The sequence below is a fragment of the Schistocerca americana genome, chromosome 6 (assembly GCF_021461395.2).
Source record: "Schistocerca americana isolate TAMUIC-IGC-003095 chromosome 6, iqSchAmer2.1, whole genome shotgun sequence".
NCBI classification, from domain to species: domain Eukaryota; kingdom Metazoa; phylum Arthropoda; class Insecta; order Orthoptera; family Acrididae; genus Schistocerca; species Schistocerca americana.
Window position 1 is genome coordinate 117895297 of NC_060124.1, and position 20614 is coordinate 117915910.

At 43.9% G+C, this 20614-nt stretch overlaps 1 protein-coding gene across 1 annotated transcript in view; it reads left to right on the top strand.

The window, feature by feature from the left end:
• Positions 1–11825: 11825 nt before the first annotated feature.
• Positions 11826–20614, top strand: part of LOC124619822 (thyrostimulin alpha-2 subunit) — a 52431-nt gene continuing 43642 nt past the window's right edge. The window contains exon 1 of the mRNA XM_047146426.1: positions 11826–11972. Within this exon, the coding sequence (XP_047002382.1) occupies positions 11843–11972 (130 nt within the window). The 5' untranslated portion in view covers positions 11826–11842. The remainder of the gene's footprint in view (positions 11973–20614) is intronic.

The window sequence follows — 20614 nt, forward strand, 5'->3', positions numbered from 1 at the left end:
GAAGGTTACGAGCTACGTTACCGAAATACCGATCCAGGACGACGCTGATATCCGGCACAACACCCGACAAATCAAGATGTCTTTAGTTCGCAGGGAAAGTCTAAAGAGTTAAAACATCTGTATTTTTACTGTCTTTTTCAGTTCTTAATATATAAATAGTATTATTATGTACTAGCGTGTCGTGAGCAGATTCCTTTGAACAATTAAATAGTGATACCCATTATACGCGAAGAGTCTAAATTGATTTCAGGGGGAAGTATGTGTTCAGAGAGGTTATGAAGAAAAATGTTATTCAGCGACAAATTGATATGCGGACAGTATTTCACAAGATATTATGCGATGCACGGCGTTAAGACCTTGCACCCGTCATATATTAAAGAATGATTTGAACTCATACATTGCTTGCAACGTTGTAGTTGTGTATGCAAAGAAACAACTCAATAAACCAGGCAAGAAAGCCAGGGGAGTGGGACTCAGGTTAGCCTGCAATAAGAGAAAGACACTGAGTTACACTAGGAATTAGAGAATACACATGAAGGAAATGTGTGAAAGGAAGACTAATTTGAATACGTGAAAGAAAATATAACAAAGAAACAGCAGCAATAGGTGCATAATGGAGAGGCTGAAGAAGTGATGATATCAGCCTTCTCTGTGAAGAGATATAAAAAGGGTATGAAAAGACCGTACACTACAAGGAAACGATAAGGAGTGGCTGATAAAAGTAGTAAGGGATGAGTCGAAACAACTAGAGAAAGACGAGAGCGACTTTCTGAGGATAATGTTGTTGTTGTTGTGGTCTTCAGTCCTGAGACTGGTTTGATGCAGCTCTCCATGCTACTCTATCCTGTGCAAGCTTCTTCAACTCCCAGTACCTACTGCAACCTACATCCTCCTGAATCTGCTTAGTGTATTCATCTCTTGGTCTCCCTCTACGATTTTTACCCTCCACGCTGCCCTCCAATGCTAAATTTGTGATCCCTTGATGCCTCAGAACATGTCCTACCAACCGATTCCTTCTTCTAGTCAAGTTGTGCCACAAACTTCTCTTCTCCCCAATTCTATTCAGTACCTCCTCATTAGTTATGTGATAGACCCATCTAATCTTCAGCATTCTTCTGTAGCACTACATTTCGTAAGCTTCTATTCTCTTCTTGTCTAAAATATTTATCGGCCACGTTTCACTTCCATACATGGCTACGCTCCATACAAATACTTTCAGAAATGACTTCTTGACACTTAAATCTATACTCGATGTTAACAATTTTTTCTTTTTCAGAAACGCTTTCCTTGCCATTGCCAGTCTACATTTTATATCCTCTCTACTTCGACCATCATCAGTTATTTTACTCCCCAAATAGCGAAACTCCTTTACTACTTTAAGTGTCTCATTTCCTAATCTAATTCCCTCAGCATCACCCGACTTAATTCGACTACATTCCATTATCCCCGTTTTGCTTTTGTTGATGTTCATGTTGAGGGTAATATTGGGCCCTAAATAAGGCTCTGAAACGGGGATGCGAAAACCTAGGGAAGAACTGTAGCAGAGCACTAATTACAATCAGGAAATGTCAGACTACAGAGCAATATTTTTGTGGCGTATGATCAGGCTGAATACCGACAGCAGGACCAGAGGGGGTGTGGTAAACAATGGATAGAACTGCAGGAAAGATAGGAACCAAGTAGGTTGTTGAGCTCAGGAAGGGTCGGAAGTGGGTTCGAGGTGGAAGGAAGGAAAATTGGAGAATCAAATGCACAGCGACCAGTATGGCCAGAAATCAGTGACACAGAAAGATCCAGGAAACGGATGAGAATCACCATGGCATGACGAGTGCAAAATATTGAATATCTCGAAAGACGAGGTAGTATGTGCACATGAGACGATAACAGTATGATGAGATGCCACAGAACATCCAAAAAAATAACAGAGAACACCGAGGAAAATACTAGGCCCTAACAATAGGAGGTGGTGAGAGATGGATACGAAGACCTAGGAATGAACTGTGCCTAAGCATCGGGACAAAATTAGGAGCATTTAGATTGCAGAGGGTAACATTTATGGGACTTGTGATCACAATTAATATAATAGAGTGCCCAAAGTAGTACGAAAAACGAGGAGTAGAAGAGGAAGGGCAGGAAGCAAGTGGGTTGATGAACTCAGGAAGGAGTGATCAGAATTTAGGATCAAGGTGAATGAAAATTAGAGCTAGTACACCGCGACCAACATGCAAGAGATCGACGTCAGAGAGAGGCACAGCGAAACGATAGAGCAGTGGAGCAGACAAGAGGAAAGGGTACTGAAGATTGCGGAGAAGACCGGGTGAGAAGACTGTGGGGTCTTGCCTACTCATCGCTTATAGGGTGCCTAAGGGATGCAGCGTTCTCGGAATGATACACAAAAATTCAGACAAATAACATTAGTAGTTTAATTTCTAGAAAGCAAATTGACAATACTTAACTTTGATTACAAAAATGGGACTTAACATCTGAGGTCATCAGTCCCCTAGACTTAGAACTACTTAAACCTAACTAACCTAAGGACATCACACACATCCATGGCCGAGGCAGGATTCGAACCTGCAACATAGCAGCAGCGCGGTTCCGGACTGAAGCGCCTAGAACCGCTCGGCCACAGCGGCCGGCCTTTGATTACAGCAAATGTCGCTAGCGAGAGGCGACATGAAAACAGTAGGTTCTTACTATACACAAAGTGGAAGTAAGCACTTGATATGGATCATGACAATCTGATAGCATAGTACTAACGTCCGTTATAGGCGGGGCCGATCTGAGCGGCCGAGGTTAGCAGGAGAGGCGCTTAAATTCACTTCTTACAGGTGTGGCTCTTGGCGCGGCGCGGTCCAATTCCTCGCACCATTGGCCGGCGTTTCCTCACCGCCTTCTCTGATCTTGAGTTCCGCATTCTCTGTTCCGGCGCTTGTGGTTACGCCAGCACAAAGACTATAAAGGTAGAAGAAGTTGTGGGAGGAGAAGAAGAATCCTTGGAATATCCATGGTCACGCAGAGGCTGTATCAAAATAAGGGGAAGAAGTAGGTGGACGAGGAGGAGGAGGAGGAGGAAATTCACACAATGCTCTAGGAAGCAGCAGGCAAAAAAGAGTAAGGAAAAGTCAGCTTCGTACTACATGGTAATCCTCACGGATAACACGTAAATCACATTTTCTAGGTGTGGAACAGGGAGGAAATACCTCCTTGCTATCACAATATGCTCTAGACGTAATCCCACTCCAGTTCATTGTGCTCCAGATCGATTTGTCACGATGTTATTATTAATGCCAAATACATTGATAGATATCCCAAAGCAATTTCTGTGAGGAATGTTGTTGGGACTGCGACTGACTCCTATAAGAAAAGCAGTTGAGTGTAGACTCTGCAGAGCAAACAAATCAGCATTGTGCGGTGTGGTACCCGAAGAGACACCGGAAAATTCATCCTCTGTCAAGGTCCCAATTGCTTCCAGTCCGGAAAAGAGGTGTCTCGCACTGTTGCTACAGAACTGTAGCGGTATGCTTCCGGCGTCCCGCGGGAAATTTACTTCCGGGCACTCGGCCGAGTAGTCTTACCCACACAGTGCGGCATGGTGCGCCACCCTCAGTTGATTTGATGTTTTGATCCTAGTAAATTGAAACCAGTAAATTGAAATCTTGTTATATACTCTGGCAGCACAGATAGAAAATTTACTTTAGACGATTGGTAGAAGATCGTAGCCCATCAGCTAACTCACAGAAAACGAGTCTACTCTGTTACCACAGAAATGCAAATGGCTGAATATTCATTCAGGGGTTGATACTATGATACCTCATTCCTATATAGTACTTTCGTATGACGTTGTGCCTATCTGAGACGTTTCCACGCCCGCCACGGGGCTAAAATATAATATTACCAACTGTGGGGTGTTATCTAAGCTTGTAACATACTTCCAAACTTTTGCTCCGAAACTATCGTAACTAGTTCGATAATCCACATACAACGGAAATGTTTTAGACCTTCGAGCTCCAAAAGGCTTGTCTTTATCGACAGTGTCAGTATACCGACAGGGAACAGCGATCATGATGTTATCAAAAATGGTTCAAATGGCTCTGAGCACTATGGGACTTAACTGCTGTGGTCATCAGTCCCCTAGAACTTAGAACTACTTAAACCTAACTAACCTAAGGACATCACACACATCCATGCCCGAGGCAGGATTCGAACCTGCGACCGTAGCAGTCGCACGGTTCCGGACTGCGCGCCTAGAACCCCGAGACCACCGCGGCCGGCATGATGTTATCACAGGGACAATTGTTACTAGGCCTAAAATAAATAAATCCATCAAGGAGGCTAGGGTACGCGACACTACACTACACTACACTACACTACACACACACACACACACACACACACACACACACACACACACGCACGCACATCATTACAGTCATTTACCCTTAACAGATATACTTCCACGCACAGTTCTAATACTTCACGAAGGAAGGGTGCCTGCAGGCGCGAAGGATATAGGAAAAACATTTCCTGTTGGGCGGCTGAACCTGCCATTATGGATCTCCCAGCCATTTACGCCAAACTAGTTCATTTCAAACAGTGTTCTTTGGCACTGGCTTGTTACCTAGCTTGAATTTATGGCGAACATCTCACTGGGTGCATAGCGCCACGCGCGTAAAAAATCGTCGGTTTGCTCCAGATTTTTTGATAAAATTCTCAAGAACGAATCTAGCGTCTGTCCACAAATTAGCAAGAACTGGAAATCATCGCTCATGCGAAACTCAGCTTGCCCTTGTCTCACACAGTTTCCTGCGAGGTACGCTTCACGGAAACAGGCTGGTCCCACATTCTTACATTTTCGAAACTCGTTTGATACAATGCCACACTGCAGACTGATAACGAAGTTTCCATATACACTTTAATAGTGAGAAAAGAAAATATCACGACGCACGACAAAGGAAATATCCGAATTGGACGGAAATCCGTAAATATACATACACTATGTGATCAAAAGTATCCGGACACCTAGCTGAAAATGACTTACAAGTTCGTGGCACCCTCCATCGGTAATACTGGAATTCAGTATGGTGTTGGTCCACCCTTAGCCTTGATGAGAGCTTCCACTCTCGGAGGCATACGTTCAATCAGGTGCTGCAAGGTTTCTTGGGAAATGGCAGCCCATTCTTCAGAGAGTGCTACTCTGAGGAGAGGTATAGATGCCGGCCGGTGAGGCCTGCCACAAAGTCGGGGTTTCAAAACATCCCAATGATGTTCTGTAGGATTCAGGTCAGGACTCTGTGCAGGCCTCTCCATTACAGGGATGTTATTGTCCTGTAAACACTCCACTGCAGGCTGTGCATTATGAGCAGGTGCTCGATCGTGTTTAAAGATGCAGTCGCCATCCCCGAATTGCTCTTCAACGTTGGGAAGCAAGAGGGTGCTTAAAACACCAGTGTAGGCCTGTGCTGTGATAGTTCCCCGCAAAACAACAAGGTGTCCAAGCCCTCTCCATGAAAACACGACCACACCATTACACCACCGCCTTTTAATGTTGGCAATACACACGCTGACAGATGGCGTTCACTGGGCATTCGCCATACCCACACCCTCCCAGCGGATCGCCACATTGTGTACCGTAATTCGTCACTCCACACAACTTTTTTCCACTGTTCATTCGTCCAGTGTTTACGCTCCTTACGCCAAACAAGGCCTCGTTTGGCATTTACCGGCGAGATGTGTGGCTTATGACCAGCCGCTCGACCATGAAATCCAAGTTTTCTCACCTCCCGCCTAACTATCATAGTTCTTGCAGTGGGTCCTGATGCAATTTGGAATTCCTGTGTGATGGTCTGGATAGATATCTACCTATTACACATTACGACCCTCTTCAACTGTCGGCGATCTCTGTCAGTCAACAGACGAGGCCGGCCCGTACACCTTTGTGCTGTACGTGTCCCTTCACGTTTCCACTTCACTATCACATCGGCAACAGTGGACCTAGGGGCGTTTAAGAGTGTGTAAATCTCGCGTACAGACGTATGACACAAGTGACACCCATTCACCTGACCACGTTCGAAGTCCGTGAGTTTCCCATTCTGCCCTCTCACAATGTCTAACGACTATTGAAGTCGCTGATACGAAGTACCTGGCAGCAGGTGGCAGCACATTGTACCTAATACGAAAAACGTATGTTTTTTATTTGGGGGGGGGGGGGGGCGGATATTTTTGATCACATGGTGTATGCATGAAAACAAATTACTACAATTTCAGAAAAATTTGATGATTTATCCAAGACAAAGACCTTCACAAAGCAAGTCGATATCGCATTGGTCCATATATGACACTTATGCAAGTAGTTATTTGACTTGGAATTGATTGGCAGAGTTGTTGGATGTCCTCCTGAGAGATATCAAGCCAAATACTGTCCAACTGACGCGTTAGGCTGCCAATAGCCCCAGCATGTTGGAGGGCCTTGCCCACAATACACCAAAAGTTCTCAATTGGGGAGAATCTGGCGACCTTGCTGGCAGGATATGGTTTGGAAAACACGAAGACAAGCAGTAGAAACTCAATTGGGGAGAATCTGGCGACCTTGCTGGCAAGATATGGTTTGGAAAACACGAAGACAAGCAGTAGAAACTCAATTGGGAAGAATCTGGCGACCTTGCTGGCAAGATATGGTTTGGAAAACACGAAGACAAGCAGTAGAAACTCAATTGGGGAGAATCTGGCGACCTTGCTGGCAAGATATGGTTTGGAAAACACGAAGACAAGCAGTAGAAACTCGCGTCGTATGCGCGCGGACATTATCTTTCTAAAATGTAATCCCAGGATTTTGCGATGAAGGAGGGCGAGAGAATGGGGTGTAGAATATCATCGACTTACCGCTGTGTTTTATTGGTGCCAAGGATGACAGTCAAACGGGTCCCTCTATGAAAAGAAATGGCATCCCAGATCATCACTCGTGGTTGTCGGCAGTGTTGCCACAGCGAGAGAGGAAATAGGAGCGAGTGTGAATGGGCTTTCGAGAGCTTGATTATAGCTGAGTCATGGGCGGGCGACAGTCAAAGCGGTATCCCGCCGCTGTCTGGGGCGTATCCAAATATGTTTTCTCTGGCCACCCTGGGCTCATATTTCAGTAAGATAACACACATCCGCAAAAGGCGAAAGCTTCTACTGCTTGTCTCCGTGCTTGTCAAACCCTACCTTTGGCCAGAAAGGTCGCTGGATCTCTGTCCAGTGGAGAACATTTGAAGCATTGTGGGCAGGGCCGTCCAACCGTCTCAGGATTTTGACAATCTAACGCTCCAGTTGGACAGTGTTTAGAATAATATCCCTCAAGAGTATATCCAATAATCAATCAATGCCAAGCTGAATAACTACCTACATAAGTCCACAGGTGGATCAATGCGTTATTGACTTGCTCAATTTCTGAAGGTCCTTCTCTTGAAGCATTCATCCAATTTTTCTGAAAATGTAATTCCGTCTCTTTTTCTGCACATTTACATCACATCTACGGATTTCGGCCCCATCCGGCTCATTCCTTCGTGGTACGTCAGTTATTTTTTCTTAGAGTGTTTAACAGCGGCTCAAAGAGTTATAAAACTATTGGACCGATCACGCTCTTGTTATCTATGTACGGAATCGATCTGTCGGATTGGGTGGCCAGCAGTCGACGACTGTTTGTTTCCTGATGGCATGTAGTGTAGAGGGCAGTGTGGCTGTTGGGTGATTATAAGATACCAGAGAACACAAAATTTCTATTTGGTGAGATGAGTGGCAGCTTGGTTTAAAGTCTAAAAATGTATGTTGTTGAGTGGAAAAATCTATAGTGTTCGACAACAGCGTTACTGGTATTCCGCTTGACTCAGTCACGTTGATATCTAGGTGTACTATTGCAAGGAGGCGTGAAATGGAACGAGCACGTAAGGTCATTTATTGAGAAGGTGAACGGCCGACTTCAGTTTACTGGAGACAATTCTAGTGATGTGTAGTTCATCAGTAAAGGAGACCGCATATAGAACAGAAGTATAACCCAGTCTTTAGTAACTGCTAGAGTACTTGGGATCCCTACCAGATCAGAGTAAAGGAAGACGGTGAAGCAATTCAGAGGCGTACTGTTAGATTTATTACTGGTAGCAATGAACACGTGAGTATTACGGAAATGCTCCTTGAACTAAAATGAGAATTCATGGAGGGAAGACGACGATCGCTTTGAAAAACAATGTTGAGAAATTTAGAGAACCGGAATAAACCGTTGACTACAGAACTCGTCTATTCCCGCCAATGTATATTTCGCGATGATAAGAGAAATTACGGCTCGTATGGGTACACATAGATCTTCCCTCGCTCTATTTGTTACTGGAACAGGTAAGGGAATGACTAGTAATAGATGGTACATGTCGCCATGCACTCTGTAATATCTTTGCAGAGTTTGTATGTATGTCGATGTAAACAGTTCTTAGCAGTAGATATGTCGTGTGTGATCATGACAAAAAAATCTACTCAGGAATGTTGGAGAAGGGCTAGTGTATTAGTTTGACAAAGGGAAGCCTAATCCGGAAACAAAACATGAGTCGAAAGCTATAAGATAATACCAATTTCGCCGTTCGTCTGTTAACCATGATAACAATGGTGAAAATACAAGTAGAAGCATTTAGTGATAATTTTATTTATTGCTCGAATTTCACTAGATTCTAAAATGATAACAGTTGTTAAAACCGGTGTCCCGTCAGTTTAGATGCAACCATGAGATCCTTTATTTCTTCTTTCTTCTCTCAGGTAATCACGTGTTAAGTTCTCTCCTTGTTTTTCATGGTTTCTATTTAATCCGCCTACTTCATTCTTGGTCTACCTACTGGTTTTCTCTCCACTGCTCGATAATTCATTATTATTTTGGGCGTTCTCTTGTATTCATTCTTAAGACATGATCTCTCTATTTATTTCTATACTTTCTAACTCTAGCTCTTGTCTGATTGTTGTTTTCTTCATCACATCAGTCTAGTCAGTTGCTCTTCTTTAAAACCTCATTTCTGTCGTACTCGGTTGAATAAACCCTGTGGTGTTCGAATATTGTGTAATTTGTTGTCAGTAGATCCCTCTCAAATTCGATGGGGTTCTCATACAGAAGAGGTTTCATAGCACAAGAAGAAAACAAGTGGGATCATGTGCATGAGTCGGGCACGGAACAGGACAGCTTCACGCAAGCGTTCGCAAGCAAGACTCGCTTAGTGAACTCTGGTGCCACTGTATTCGAAGTACACATGCACAAGAAATTGAAGTAAGATAGCTTCCGCGAGGGCAGAGAATTTCTCTCAGAAATAGAGGACCAATGTTGCAACTGATCGGAATAGAAACGGATAAAGATCAATACAGGCCGCTCAAAACGTCTCTGTTCGAAGATCGTACAGTCCAGAATGGGTATGGCAATCAGACAATATCGCAGAGAACGTTGAAGCAATCGTCTTACGTACGCGGCTGACGATACCCGTTTGGTAAAACGTCTCCCAGTACGTAAAGGAGTCTGTAACTACCTGCTGTACATCGTCGTCCGACGGAATCGTCGAACCTTCAAGGACTTTTTTAAGGGATCGAAAGCGTGGTAATCGTACGGAGAGTGATCAAGACCATGGGGTGAATGCTTGAGTGTCTCCCACTTGAGGTGGCGTAACTTCTGCGATATTTACGATGTGGGGGCGCTTCTATTTCCAAGTCGCGGTACCAGCTTTCGTCGCCAGTAAGAATGCGCTCAAGGGACAAGTTGCCTACAATACCGAAATGCACCAACCGCTTCAAGTAGCCATCCTCTTTGCTGTTTGGTCGGCATTCAACACACGGGGTACTGACTGGCTGCAGACGTTACGGTAGCCTAAGTCTTGCCGATAATGTGTTGCACTCTACCGAAGCTGATGTCGAGGTTCATTGCTAGCGCAAGAAGGGTTATGCGTCGGTCCGCCCACTTGTTGTTGTCCGTGAAGATGACCTCCCAGATCGACCGGCTTCTTGTGTAGAATCTATAAGGTTGTTTCTGACAGACATTCTGTCTCATATATAAGCTTCATTCTCCGATGGATGTTTTCCACTGATTGTCCTTCAGCAGTCAATAAAATGTCCTTTTTGGAGGCATTTGTTAATAACGTCACACAGTTCACGTCCACGAATTCACCGCCCGTACTTCGGAAAGACACAAATGCTACACTGATCCCTTGCCCATATGTCGGTGTATCGGAGTCGCGCTACGTTGCATACACGCTGCAGCTATTGAGCTTTCCGTCTCTTGTAAAACAGAAGCTTCTACGACGACTTCAACTACGTAACATGTGTGGCACTTGGTCGTATAGTATCAAGGTAACAGCGCCGCAAACCATTAGGAGAAGAGGTTCATAAACGTCTGCCCTGTTATACCAAATGTAAGCGAACATGTAACTCAGATCAAGCTACATGTTTGCATACGTTTGGAATAAGAGGGCAGAAACATGTCAGAACATGAGTTTAATGTTTACTTACATAGGGCAGACGTTTGTGGGATCTCTTCACCTGACGGCGGGACTGTGATTTGCTGAGCTGTTGCCCTGATGCTATTTGACCAAGTCACATACATCTTACGTAGTTGAAGTTCTCTTAGAAACTTCTATTCCACAGAAAAATGTATATAGTTCTATTAGAAACAAACAGTTAGTATCTAATTCGGCGATTAAAAACGATAAGAATTGTTTGATAATGTCAGGAAATTCTTGTGTTGACCTGTGCGCTTGAAGCCCAATAGTCTGTGTCCTGCTTTTGTAGCGATTTGTTAACTACTCGTAAAATTTTAGTTTCATTTCTTCCATCACTTGCTCTTCTGTTTCCTTAGAGTTAATTATTCTCCATACTTACAGTTTCTATAACTTTTTTCTGAAGTTTGAAAAAGATAGATCCTTAGTGCTTGGCACGACTGGACTATTCTTCAGCATACACTCTTTTTGGTGACATTCCCCATTCACGATATTCACTTTTTCGACTGTCATAAGCATTTAGAATGTCTCTATGCTTTTACGAGCAAGTTATTCGATCGGCACAAAAGCAGCACACAGACTGTTGGACTTCAAGCGCACGGGTAAACACAAGAATTTCCTGACATTAGCAAGTAATGTTTATCGCTTATAGTCGCCGAATTATACACTGCCTTCGTTTCTTTTTTTTCCAAGGGAATTATGTACATTTTTCTGTAGAATTTGAAAGAAGTTTCTAAGAGGACTTCAACGACATAACATGAATGGGACTTGGTCAAATAGTATCAAGGGGACAGCACCGCAAACCGCTGTCCCGCCGTGAGGAGAAGATGTGTAACAAATGTAAGCAAACATGTAACTGAGGCTTTGAGCTAAGTCCTATACATGTTATGTCTATGAAGTCCTTTTAGAAGCTCTCTTCAAATGCGGGAGAGAAAAAATCTTGGTGTTGTAATTCGGCGACTATAAACGATAAAAATTACTTGCGAACGTCAGCAAATTCACCGCTATAACCTGGCGAAGCCGCACCTCGATATATTGATTCATTCTGAATATTTTTGGAATGGTCTATCTTAGGTGTCTCACTCTGTATACTTAGCGGATCTCACGCCAACAATACCACTATGTTGCATTCAGTCTCGCGATGAGCAGTGATCTTATGGTTGTGGTTCATAGGGGATATGACATGCGAGTGATAAATGCGATGTAACACCGTTACCTGCTCTTTTGTTAGCATTCTTCATTATCGGTGACCTTTACTCACATGATACTTGTTGTACTATGATGTGAGCGGACCTTGCTGAGAGTGTACCCCCGGTGTGTGCAGGTGCCGCCGCCGCCTCCGCTGCTTCAGGATGGTGCCACCCTGCTCCCGGACTGCCCTGCACTTCTTCGCCCTGGCGGTCGCTCTCTGTCTGAGTGCGGTGTCAGCAGGCATGGACGGCGAGAGAGACGCTTGGGAGAAGCCCGGCTGCCACAGAGTTGGTACGTGTTTTCTGGCAGCACAGACTCCACTTCATACCAAGAAGAAACAGCCGAATAAAATTATTAAACGTGTAGCTATGACGTCAACACTGATCAGTACACAACGATATGTTTACTGATCTCTGGTTATAGTCCAAAACCCACATCTTAATATTCTAATATAATCCTCTCCCTTTATGTTGCTATCAACTTTTATTGGTGGCAAATGAAATTTCGACTCTTTTTCATTTTCAGACATCTGAAACCATATAATATGTCACATTTCCACAAAACATGGCAGGTGTAAGCGTTACAAGTTGTAACAAGAACCAAAATACGACGAAGGCAAGGCATTGACACTGAGAGTGATAATGGGGGTAAACCTCAAGAAAAATCGAGACTCTTTCACAGGGTTTTTCGTCCAAGAAAAAGAGCTCGATAACGTAAGATTTCACTATATATTTAAAATTCTCAGGAAAATAGGCGTAAGCAATTGGGAAAGGCGGAAATTAGTATGTATAAGAACCAAGAGGGAACAATACGAATGGCAGACTGAGTTGGAAGCTTCAGTAATGGATTCATCTTTTAAAAATATCACTACAGCCTATCAACTCTATTACTTCATTGTTCCAAGGGAACGCATGACATTACCGGCCAGTTTCGGCCTGAGGACTTTTTAAAATGTATTGCGTCAGTGTTGTGTGTATCGTAAGTGTATTTAAATCTTCTTTCGTTCAACGTGAGAAGATTCTTGTTCCAACACACATACGTCAAAACTCTACATGACGTATATGGTCTTGGAGGTTACGAACTGCTTCCAAGCACACATTTTGCAATACGTCACGTATGTAAGATTTTCTCAACGACTGGCTTTATAATCTTTGTCAAATACAGCTGAAAATGTATGTGGACTGTACAGAATTCGTAGTTCGATTCCAACCACTGGGTCAGGTTTCTTGGTATCTACTTAGGTGCCTGTGAACGAGATAAAAACTTACCTAAACATCTAAATTTCATATGCATTATAATGACACCTTAACCCTTGGCCAAATTCCCTTATTTCCTGCACCCAACCTCTCACCGCCCCCACCCCATCCTCTTCTATAAACTAGAGAACAGGCTATGTGAATTTAAGATTTTGTCTTATGATAACTTCCACTACAGTATATTTTCGGTCTGAGGCTACCTAGTGACTAAAACAGCAATATGAGTGAAAGGCGTGTTCATTGATCCAGCAGCTTTTCAAGTCATATAATAATCCTAAATATCCCTCGAACCATGTAGACAAGAGCTCGCGTCGAAAAAGGTGGGAAGTCTTCAACACCTTACATGATTTAGCAACGAAAAGTTTAGAATAACATAAGCAAACACTTCCATTAAAACTGTACACGTGACGGAAGGAACCCATGCCAATGAAGGCGATTTTAAAGAGCAAATGGTGGTCTATAAGAGGAGGAGGAGGAGGCCCAAAAACGATAAAATTTTTAGAAAGGGGTAGCTCATTCGTTAGAGACCCTGCCAGCGACAGGCAAAGGTCCGAGGTTCGAGTCCTGATCCGCCACTAAATTTTAATCTGTCAGGGAGTTTCAGATCAGCGTACTCTCCATTGCACAATGAAAGTACATTCTGGAATTTTTGTCTGATAAAGTATACTGTGTTCCATTTTTAGTCCCATTTTGTCCATACTACGTTTAGTTTCTTTTTCTTTGCTGCTAGCGGTGTATGTGAAGGAAAAAAAACATGTCCTTATTCTCGGAAAGTGTTGGTAATGCGCGAACTTTGTCAGCTTTGATATAACACCAAAGCGTCTCACTGTACAATAGTTTTTATCCAAATTCGCTTTTCCTCCTTTTTTGGAATCATCAATCTTCCGACTGGTTAGATACGGCCCGCCCCGAATTCCCCTCCTGTGCCATCATCTTCGTCTCAGACTAGCACTTTCAACCTACGTCGTCAATTATTTGCTCACTTATTTGTTGAGTGCATTGCAGTCTTTGCCTTACCCTACAATTTTTACCCTTTGCAGCTCCCTCTAGTACCACCGACGTTATTGCATCATCTCTTAACAGATGTCCTACCAACGTGTCCCTTCTTTTTCATTAGCGTTTTCCATATATTTCTTTCCTCTCCGATTCTGCGCACTACCTCATCACTCCATACCTTATCATTCAACTTAATTCCCTACATTCGGCTGTAAAATCACATCCCAAACGCTTCTATTCTCTTCTGTTCCGGTTTACTGTACAATGCTGTGCTCCAGATGTACATATCCAATGTTTCATACTGATAAAATTCTCATTGACAGCAATGCCCTTTTCTGACACTGCTAATATACGTTCTTTGTCCTCACTGGTTCGTGCATCATGGATTATTTTGCTTCCTAGGTAGCAGAATTCCTTAACGTCGCCTACTTCCTTATCTACAATTCTGATATTCAGTTTCTCGGTGGTCTCATTTCTTCAAGTTCTTTCTCCCATATAGTCTCAATCCATATTCTGCACTCATTAGACTGTTCATTTCATTCAACAGGTCTTGTAATTCTTATTCATTTTCACTGAGGATAGCAAAGACACCAGCAAACCGTATCATAGATACACTTTCACTTTGACTTTTAATTCTGAACCTTTCTCTTATTTCCATCATTGCTCCTTCGATGTATAGTTTGAACAGTAGAGGCGAAAGACTAATCCCTGTCTTAAGCCCTTTTTAATCCCTGTCTTAATCCCTTGCTTAAGCCCTTTTCATCGTTCTTGCTTTTACACACTTATTATTCTCTCTTGGCTCTAGTACATGTTGTGTATTACCCGTCTCTCCCTAGAGCTTACTCCTATTTTCTTCAGAATTCTGAACATCTTGCACCATTTTACATTGTCGATCCCTTCTTCCAGGTCGACAAATCCAATGAATTGTATTGATTTTTCTTTAGTCTTGATTCCATTATCAACCGTAACGTCAGAAATGCCTCTCCTGAGCCTTTACTTTTCCTAGATCCAAACTAATCATCACGTAACATATCCTCAATTTTCTTTTCCACTCTTCTGTATGTTATTCTCGTCTGCAGCTTGGACGAATGAGCCGTTAAGTCGTAGGTGCGACAATTCTCGCACTTGTCGGCTCTTACTATCTTCAGAATTGTGTCGATGAAGCTTTTCCGAAAGTCCGATGCTACATCGCCAGTCTCATGCTTTCTACACACTCACCTCAATAGTCGTTTGGTTGCCCCTTCCCTCAATGATTTTATAAAATCCGATCGAATGTTATCCATCCCTTCTGCCTTATTTGGTTTTAAATCTCCCAAAGCTCTTTTACGTTCTGGTTCTAATACTGCATCCCCTATTTCTTCCCTACCGACTTTTCTATCATATTATCTGACTAGTCCTTCCCCTTCTAGAGACGTTCAACACACTGTTTCGGTCCATCCACTCTTCCCTCTGCATTTAACAGTGGTATTCCTCTTGCACTCTTAACGTTACCACCTTTGCTTTTAGTTTCACCGAAGGTCGTTTTACTCTCCTATATCCCGAGTCGGTCCTTCCGACAGTAATTTATTCTTCGATTTCTTCACATTTTTCATGCAGCCATTTCATCTTAGCTTCCCTATACTTTATATACACTGAAGAGCCAAAGAAACTAGTACACCTGCCTAATATCGTGTAGGCCCCGCGAGCACGCAGAGGTGCCCCAACACGAAGTCGCATGGACTGAAGTAGTGCTGGAGGAAATTGACACCATGAATCCTGCAGGGATCCGTAGGAGTACGAGGGGGTGGAGATCTCTTTTGAACAGCATGTAGCAAGGCATCCCAGATATGCTCAGTAATGTTCTTGTCTGGGGAGTGCGGTGGCCAGTGGAAGTGTTTATACTCAGAGGAGTGTTCCTGGAGCCACTTGTAGCAATTCTGGACGTTTGGGTTGTCGTATTGTCCTGCTGGAATTGCCCAGGTCCTTCGTAATGCACAGTACACATGAATAGATGCGGGTGATGAGGCAGGATGCTTACGTACGTGTCACCTGTCAGAGCCGTATTTAGATTTACTTTGGATCCCTATCACTCCAACCGCACACGCCCCACATCATTACAGAGCCTCCACCAGCTTGAACAGTCCCCTGCTGACATGTAGGGTCCATGGATTCATAAGTTTGTCTCCATACCTGTACATGTCCATCCGCTCGATACAATTTAAAACGAGACTCTTACGACCAGGCAACATGTTTCCAGTGATGAACAGTCTAATATCGGTGTTGACAGGCCCAAGAGAGGAGAAAAGCTTTGTGTCGTGCAGTCATCAAGGGTACACCTATCAGCCTCGGCTCCGAAAGCCCATATCGGTGATGTTTCGTTGAATGGTTGACACGCTGACCCTTGTTGATGGGCCTGCACTGAAATGTGGAACAATTTGCTGAAGGGTTGCACTTCTGTCACGTTGAACGATTCTCTTCCGTCATCGTAGATCCCGTTCTTGCAGTATGTTATCCCGGCAGCAGCGATGTCAGTGATTTGATATTTTACCGGACTCCTGATATTCACTGTACACTCGTGAAATGGTTGTACAGGAAAATCCCCACTTCATCGCTACCTCGGAGATAATGTGTACCGTCGCTCGTGCCCCGACTATAACACCACGTTCAAACTCAATTAAATCTTGATAACCTGTCATTGTAGCAGCAGTAACCGATCTAACAACTGCGACAGGCACTTTTTGTCTTATATAGGCTTTGCCGACCGCAGCGCCGCATTCTTCCCGTCTACAAATTTCTGTATTTGAATACGCATGCCTATACCAGTTTCTTCAGCGCTTCAGTGTATGAATCACATAGGAATGAAATAAATAGGAAGTGCTTGGCAGTCAAGGCGAAATCGCTGCGGGAAAAATACGATGGAATCGAGAAAGAAATGATCGAAATAAGATCTAACTGAGCATGTAGAAAGGCCAGTACAGCCTTCAGCGAAATTAAAAGCAAGGTCTGTAACATTAAGAGTGTGGTGGTAACCCTACGCAGAGGAAAAAGGGGATAGGTGGAGGGTCTGGACTTATAACTTCATAGAAGGAACAATTGGAATTGGCACGGGATTAGAGTCAGAATTTAAAAGAGCTCTGAACAACTTGTGATAGTTAACATTGCACTGGAATTTATAAAATCATTGGGGTAAGTGGCAACAAAGCGACTATTCACGTTGGTGTTTACAAACTATGAGTGTGATAGAACACGTGCTACGAGTGGTAAGGATCTGGTAACAATACTGTATATTGATTGGCGACTCCATGGCGTGTTGTGTGCACCACGACCAAATAGTGGATAGAATTGGAAGGAAAATCAGCATTGGCCGTCTTCTGTATCACATAAAGTACAATGATGATCGCTCTAAGCTTCTGGTTATAGCTTGATACCAGTGCCTACCAATTTTAATTGTATATTACAGCACTGAGAATGGTCACTAAGTGACCGACAATCGATTTTGCTGACAATAAAACAACAAAATACGGCCAATGCTGATTTTGCTTCCAATACTGTATATAATTTAACAGTAGTTTATTACCAAAAAATATCAGACGTTTTACAATTAGTAAGAAAAGACAATTTAAAAGCAGCAGGACATGTGACTATTAAATAAGACAGTTACACCCAAGGCTCACCACATCAGTAAATACAGTCCTTAAGCTGTATGGATGCAAGGTGATAATTTAAAAACATTATAAAAACTAAAGAAAAAATGAAACAAAGATCGCTGCACTTTGGAAGACCCAAAATAAAACTGACTTCTTTTTTTATCAAAATAATTTTAAGTGCTAAGTAGTTGCGGCAAGAATACTATTAGCTGCCATACTTCGTTGCTCATTAACAGACAGTTACAGGCCAATAACCTACTTCGTACTTCTGGTGCCGCAGAGTGTAAAAACTGAAGTGAGACAGCGATTGGAATACATTCAACAAAGGTTGCAAATGCTACTCTGAGATCAAAACGTTTGCGCAGGAGAGGGATTCGTGATGCGCCACATGAAACAAATCGGAAACTGATGGAAAAAAGTACCCCTTAGCAATTTGAAAGCTGCATACAAAGCGGTAATTTGAACTCACACTTTTTCGTGTATGGATCGATAGTATTCGGTATCAGAATGTGGCTCATTGCTACAGCAACAAGAACTTTCCAAAGACCGAGAAGCTGATCGTGCGATACAGTAGACCAAGATAAAGAACATGTCTGACGGTGGCCCTCTACACTACACGGTGACTTTTGCGTGTGTAATCTTTTTCAGTCGCTGGCTCGGCAGAGGCGGATAAGGAGTGGAACAGAAGGAGAAAGGCAGTTAAGCGGAATGAAGGGAGTGGCGGCCGGCAGTGGACGCCTTGTCAGGCGGTGCGATCAAAGCGAGAAGCCGCGCCGCGGCGGGCAGCCGGGTCAGAATAAATGAGTCGCTAACTAAGTATGAAAAAGGGGCGGTCGCCACCGCCACCGCGGCCTCGGAGCCTGGTTAATTACGCTTTTAAGCTGCGCCGCTGACGGCAGGGCCAGGGGGAGGCCCGGGCGACGAAGGTGGGGTGGGGCGGTACTGTAAATGGCGTGGGCGTATTGTCGGCACCTGTCCGCAGCTCTCAACCATTGTGCTGTGACGCTGACCGACCGTCCGGCGTGAGAGGGGTGCGTGCGCGCCCGTACGGAAAGTGTGTAACTTAGAAGCCGCGCATTACCTACAGCGAAGTATTGCACCCTTTTTCACAAATACACTACAGGCCATTCAAATTGCTACACCGCGAAGATGACGTGCTACAGACGCGAAATTTAACCGACAGGAAGAAGATGCTGTGATATGCAAATGATTAGCTTTTCAGAGCATTCCCACAAGATTGGTGCCGGTGGCGACACCTACAACGTGCTGACATGACGAAAGTTTTCAACCGATTTCTCATACACAAATAGCAGTTGACCGGCGTTGTCTGGTGAAACGTTGTTGTTATGCCTCGTGTAAGAAGGAGAAATGTGTACCATCACGTTCCCGACTTGGATAATGGTCAGATTGTAGCCTATCGCGATTGCGGTTTATCGTATCGAGACGTTGCTGCTCGCTTTGGTCGAGATCCAATGACTGTTAGCAGAATATGGAATCGGTGGGTTCAGGAGGGTAAAACGGAACGCAGTGCTGGATCCCAACGGCCTCGTATCACTATCAGTCGAGATGACAGGCATCTTATCCGCATGGCTGTAACGGATCGTTCAACCACGTCTCGATCCCTGAGTCAACAGATGGGGACGTTTGCAAGACAACAACCATCTGCACGAACAGTTCGACGACGTTTGCAGCAGCACGGACTATCAGCTCGGAGACCATGGCTGCGGTTACCCTTGACGCTGCATCACACACAGGAGCGCCTGCGATGGTGTACTCAACGACGAACCTGGGTGCACGAATGGCAATACGTCATTTTTTCTGATGAATCCAGGTTTTGTTTACAGCATCATGATGGTCGCATTTGTGTTTGGCGACATAGCGGTGAACGCACATTGGAAGCGTGTATTCGTCATCGCCATACTTGCGCATCACCCGGCGTGATGGTATGGGGTGCCATTGGTTACACGTCTCGGTCACCTCTTGTTCGCATTGACGGCACTTTGAACAGTGGACGTTACATTTCAGATGTGTTACGATCCGTGGCTCTAGCCCTGCGAAACACCACATTTCAGCAGGATAATGCACGACCGCATGTTGTAGGTCCTGTACGTGCCTTTCTGGGTACAGGAAATGTTCGACTGCTGCACTGTCCAGCACAATATCCAGATCTCTCACCAATTGAAAACGTCTGGTCAATGGTGGCCGAGCAACTGGATCGTCACAATATGCCAGTCACTATTCTTGATGAACCATGGTATCGTGTTGAAGTTGCCTGGGCAGCTGTACCTGTACACGCCATCCAAGCTCTGTTTGACTCAATCACCATTCGTATCGAGGCCACTATTACGGCCAGAGGTGGTTGTTCTGGGTACTGGTTTCTTAGGATCTATGCACCCAAACTGCGTGAAAATGTAATCACATATCAGTTCTAGTATATTTGTCCAATGAATACCCGTTTATCTTCATTTCATCTTGGTGTAGCAATTTTAATGGCCAATAGTGTATCATGACGTATTTGACATGTGCTCTGGAGGAGTTCTTTCTTTCTGATAGGTTTGATGCAGCTTGCCGCGAATTCCTCTCCTATGCCAATGTTTCCATCTCAAGGTATCAGTTGCAGCCTCGTCCTCACTTATTTGTTGAATGGATTCCAATCTCTGTCTTCCTCTACAGTTTTTACCCTCTGCAGCTTCCTTTAGTACCATGGAAATTATCCCCTGACGTCGTAACACATACCCTACTATCCTGTCTGTTCTTCTTGTCAGTGTTGTTCACATATTTCTTTCCTCTCCGATTCTATGCAGAACCTCCTCATTTCCCACCTCATCAGTCCACCTAATTTCTAACATTCGTCTGTAGCACCACTACTCAAATGCTTCGATTATCTACTTTTACGGTTTTCACATTGTTCATGGTTCCCTACCATACAATGCTGTGCTCCGAACGTACATCCTCAGAAATAATGCCTGTATTTGATATTAGTAGATTCCTCTTGGGCAGGAGCGCCCTTTTTGCCAGTGCTAGTCTGCTTTCTGTTTCCTCATTGCTTAGTGGG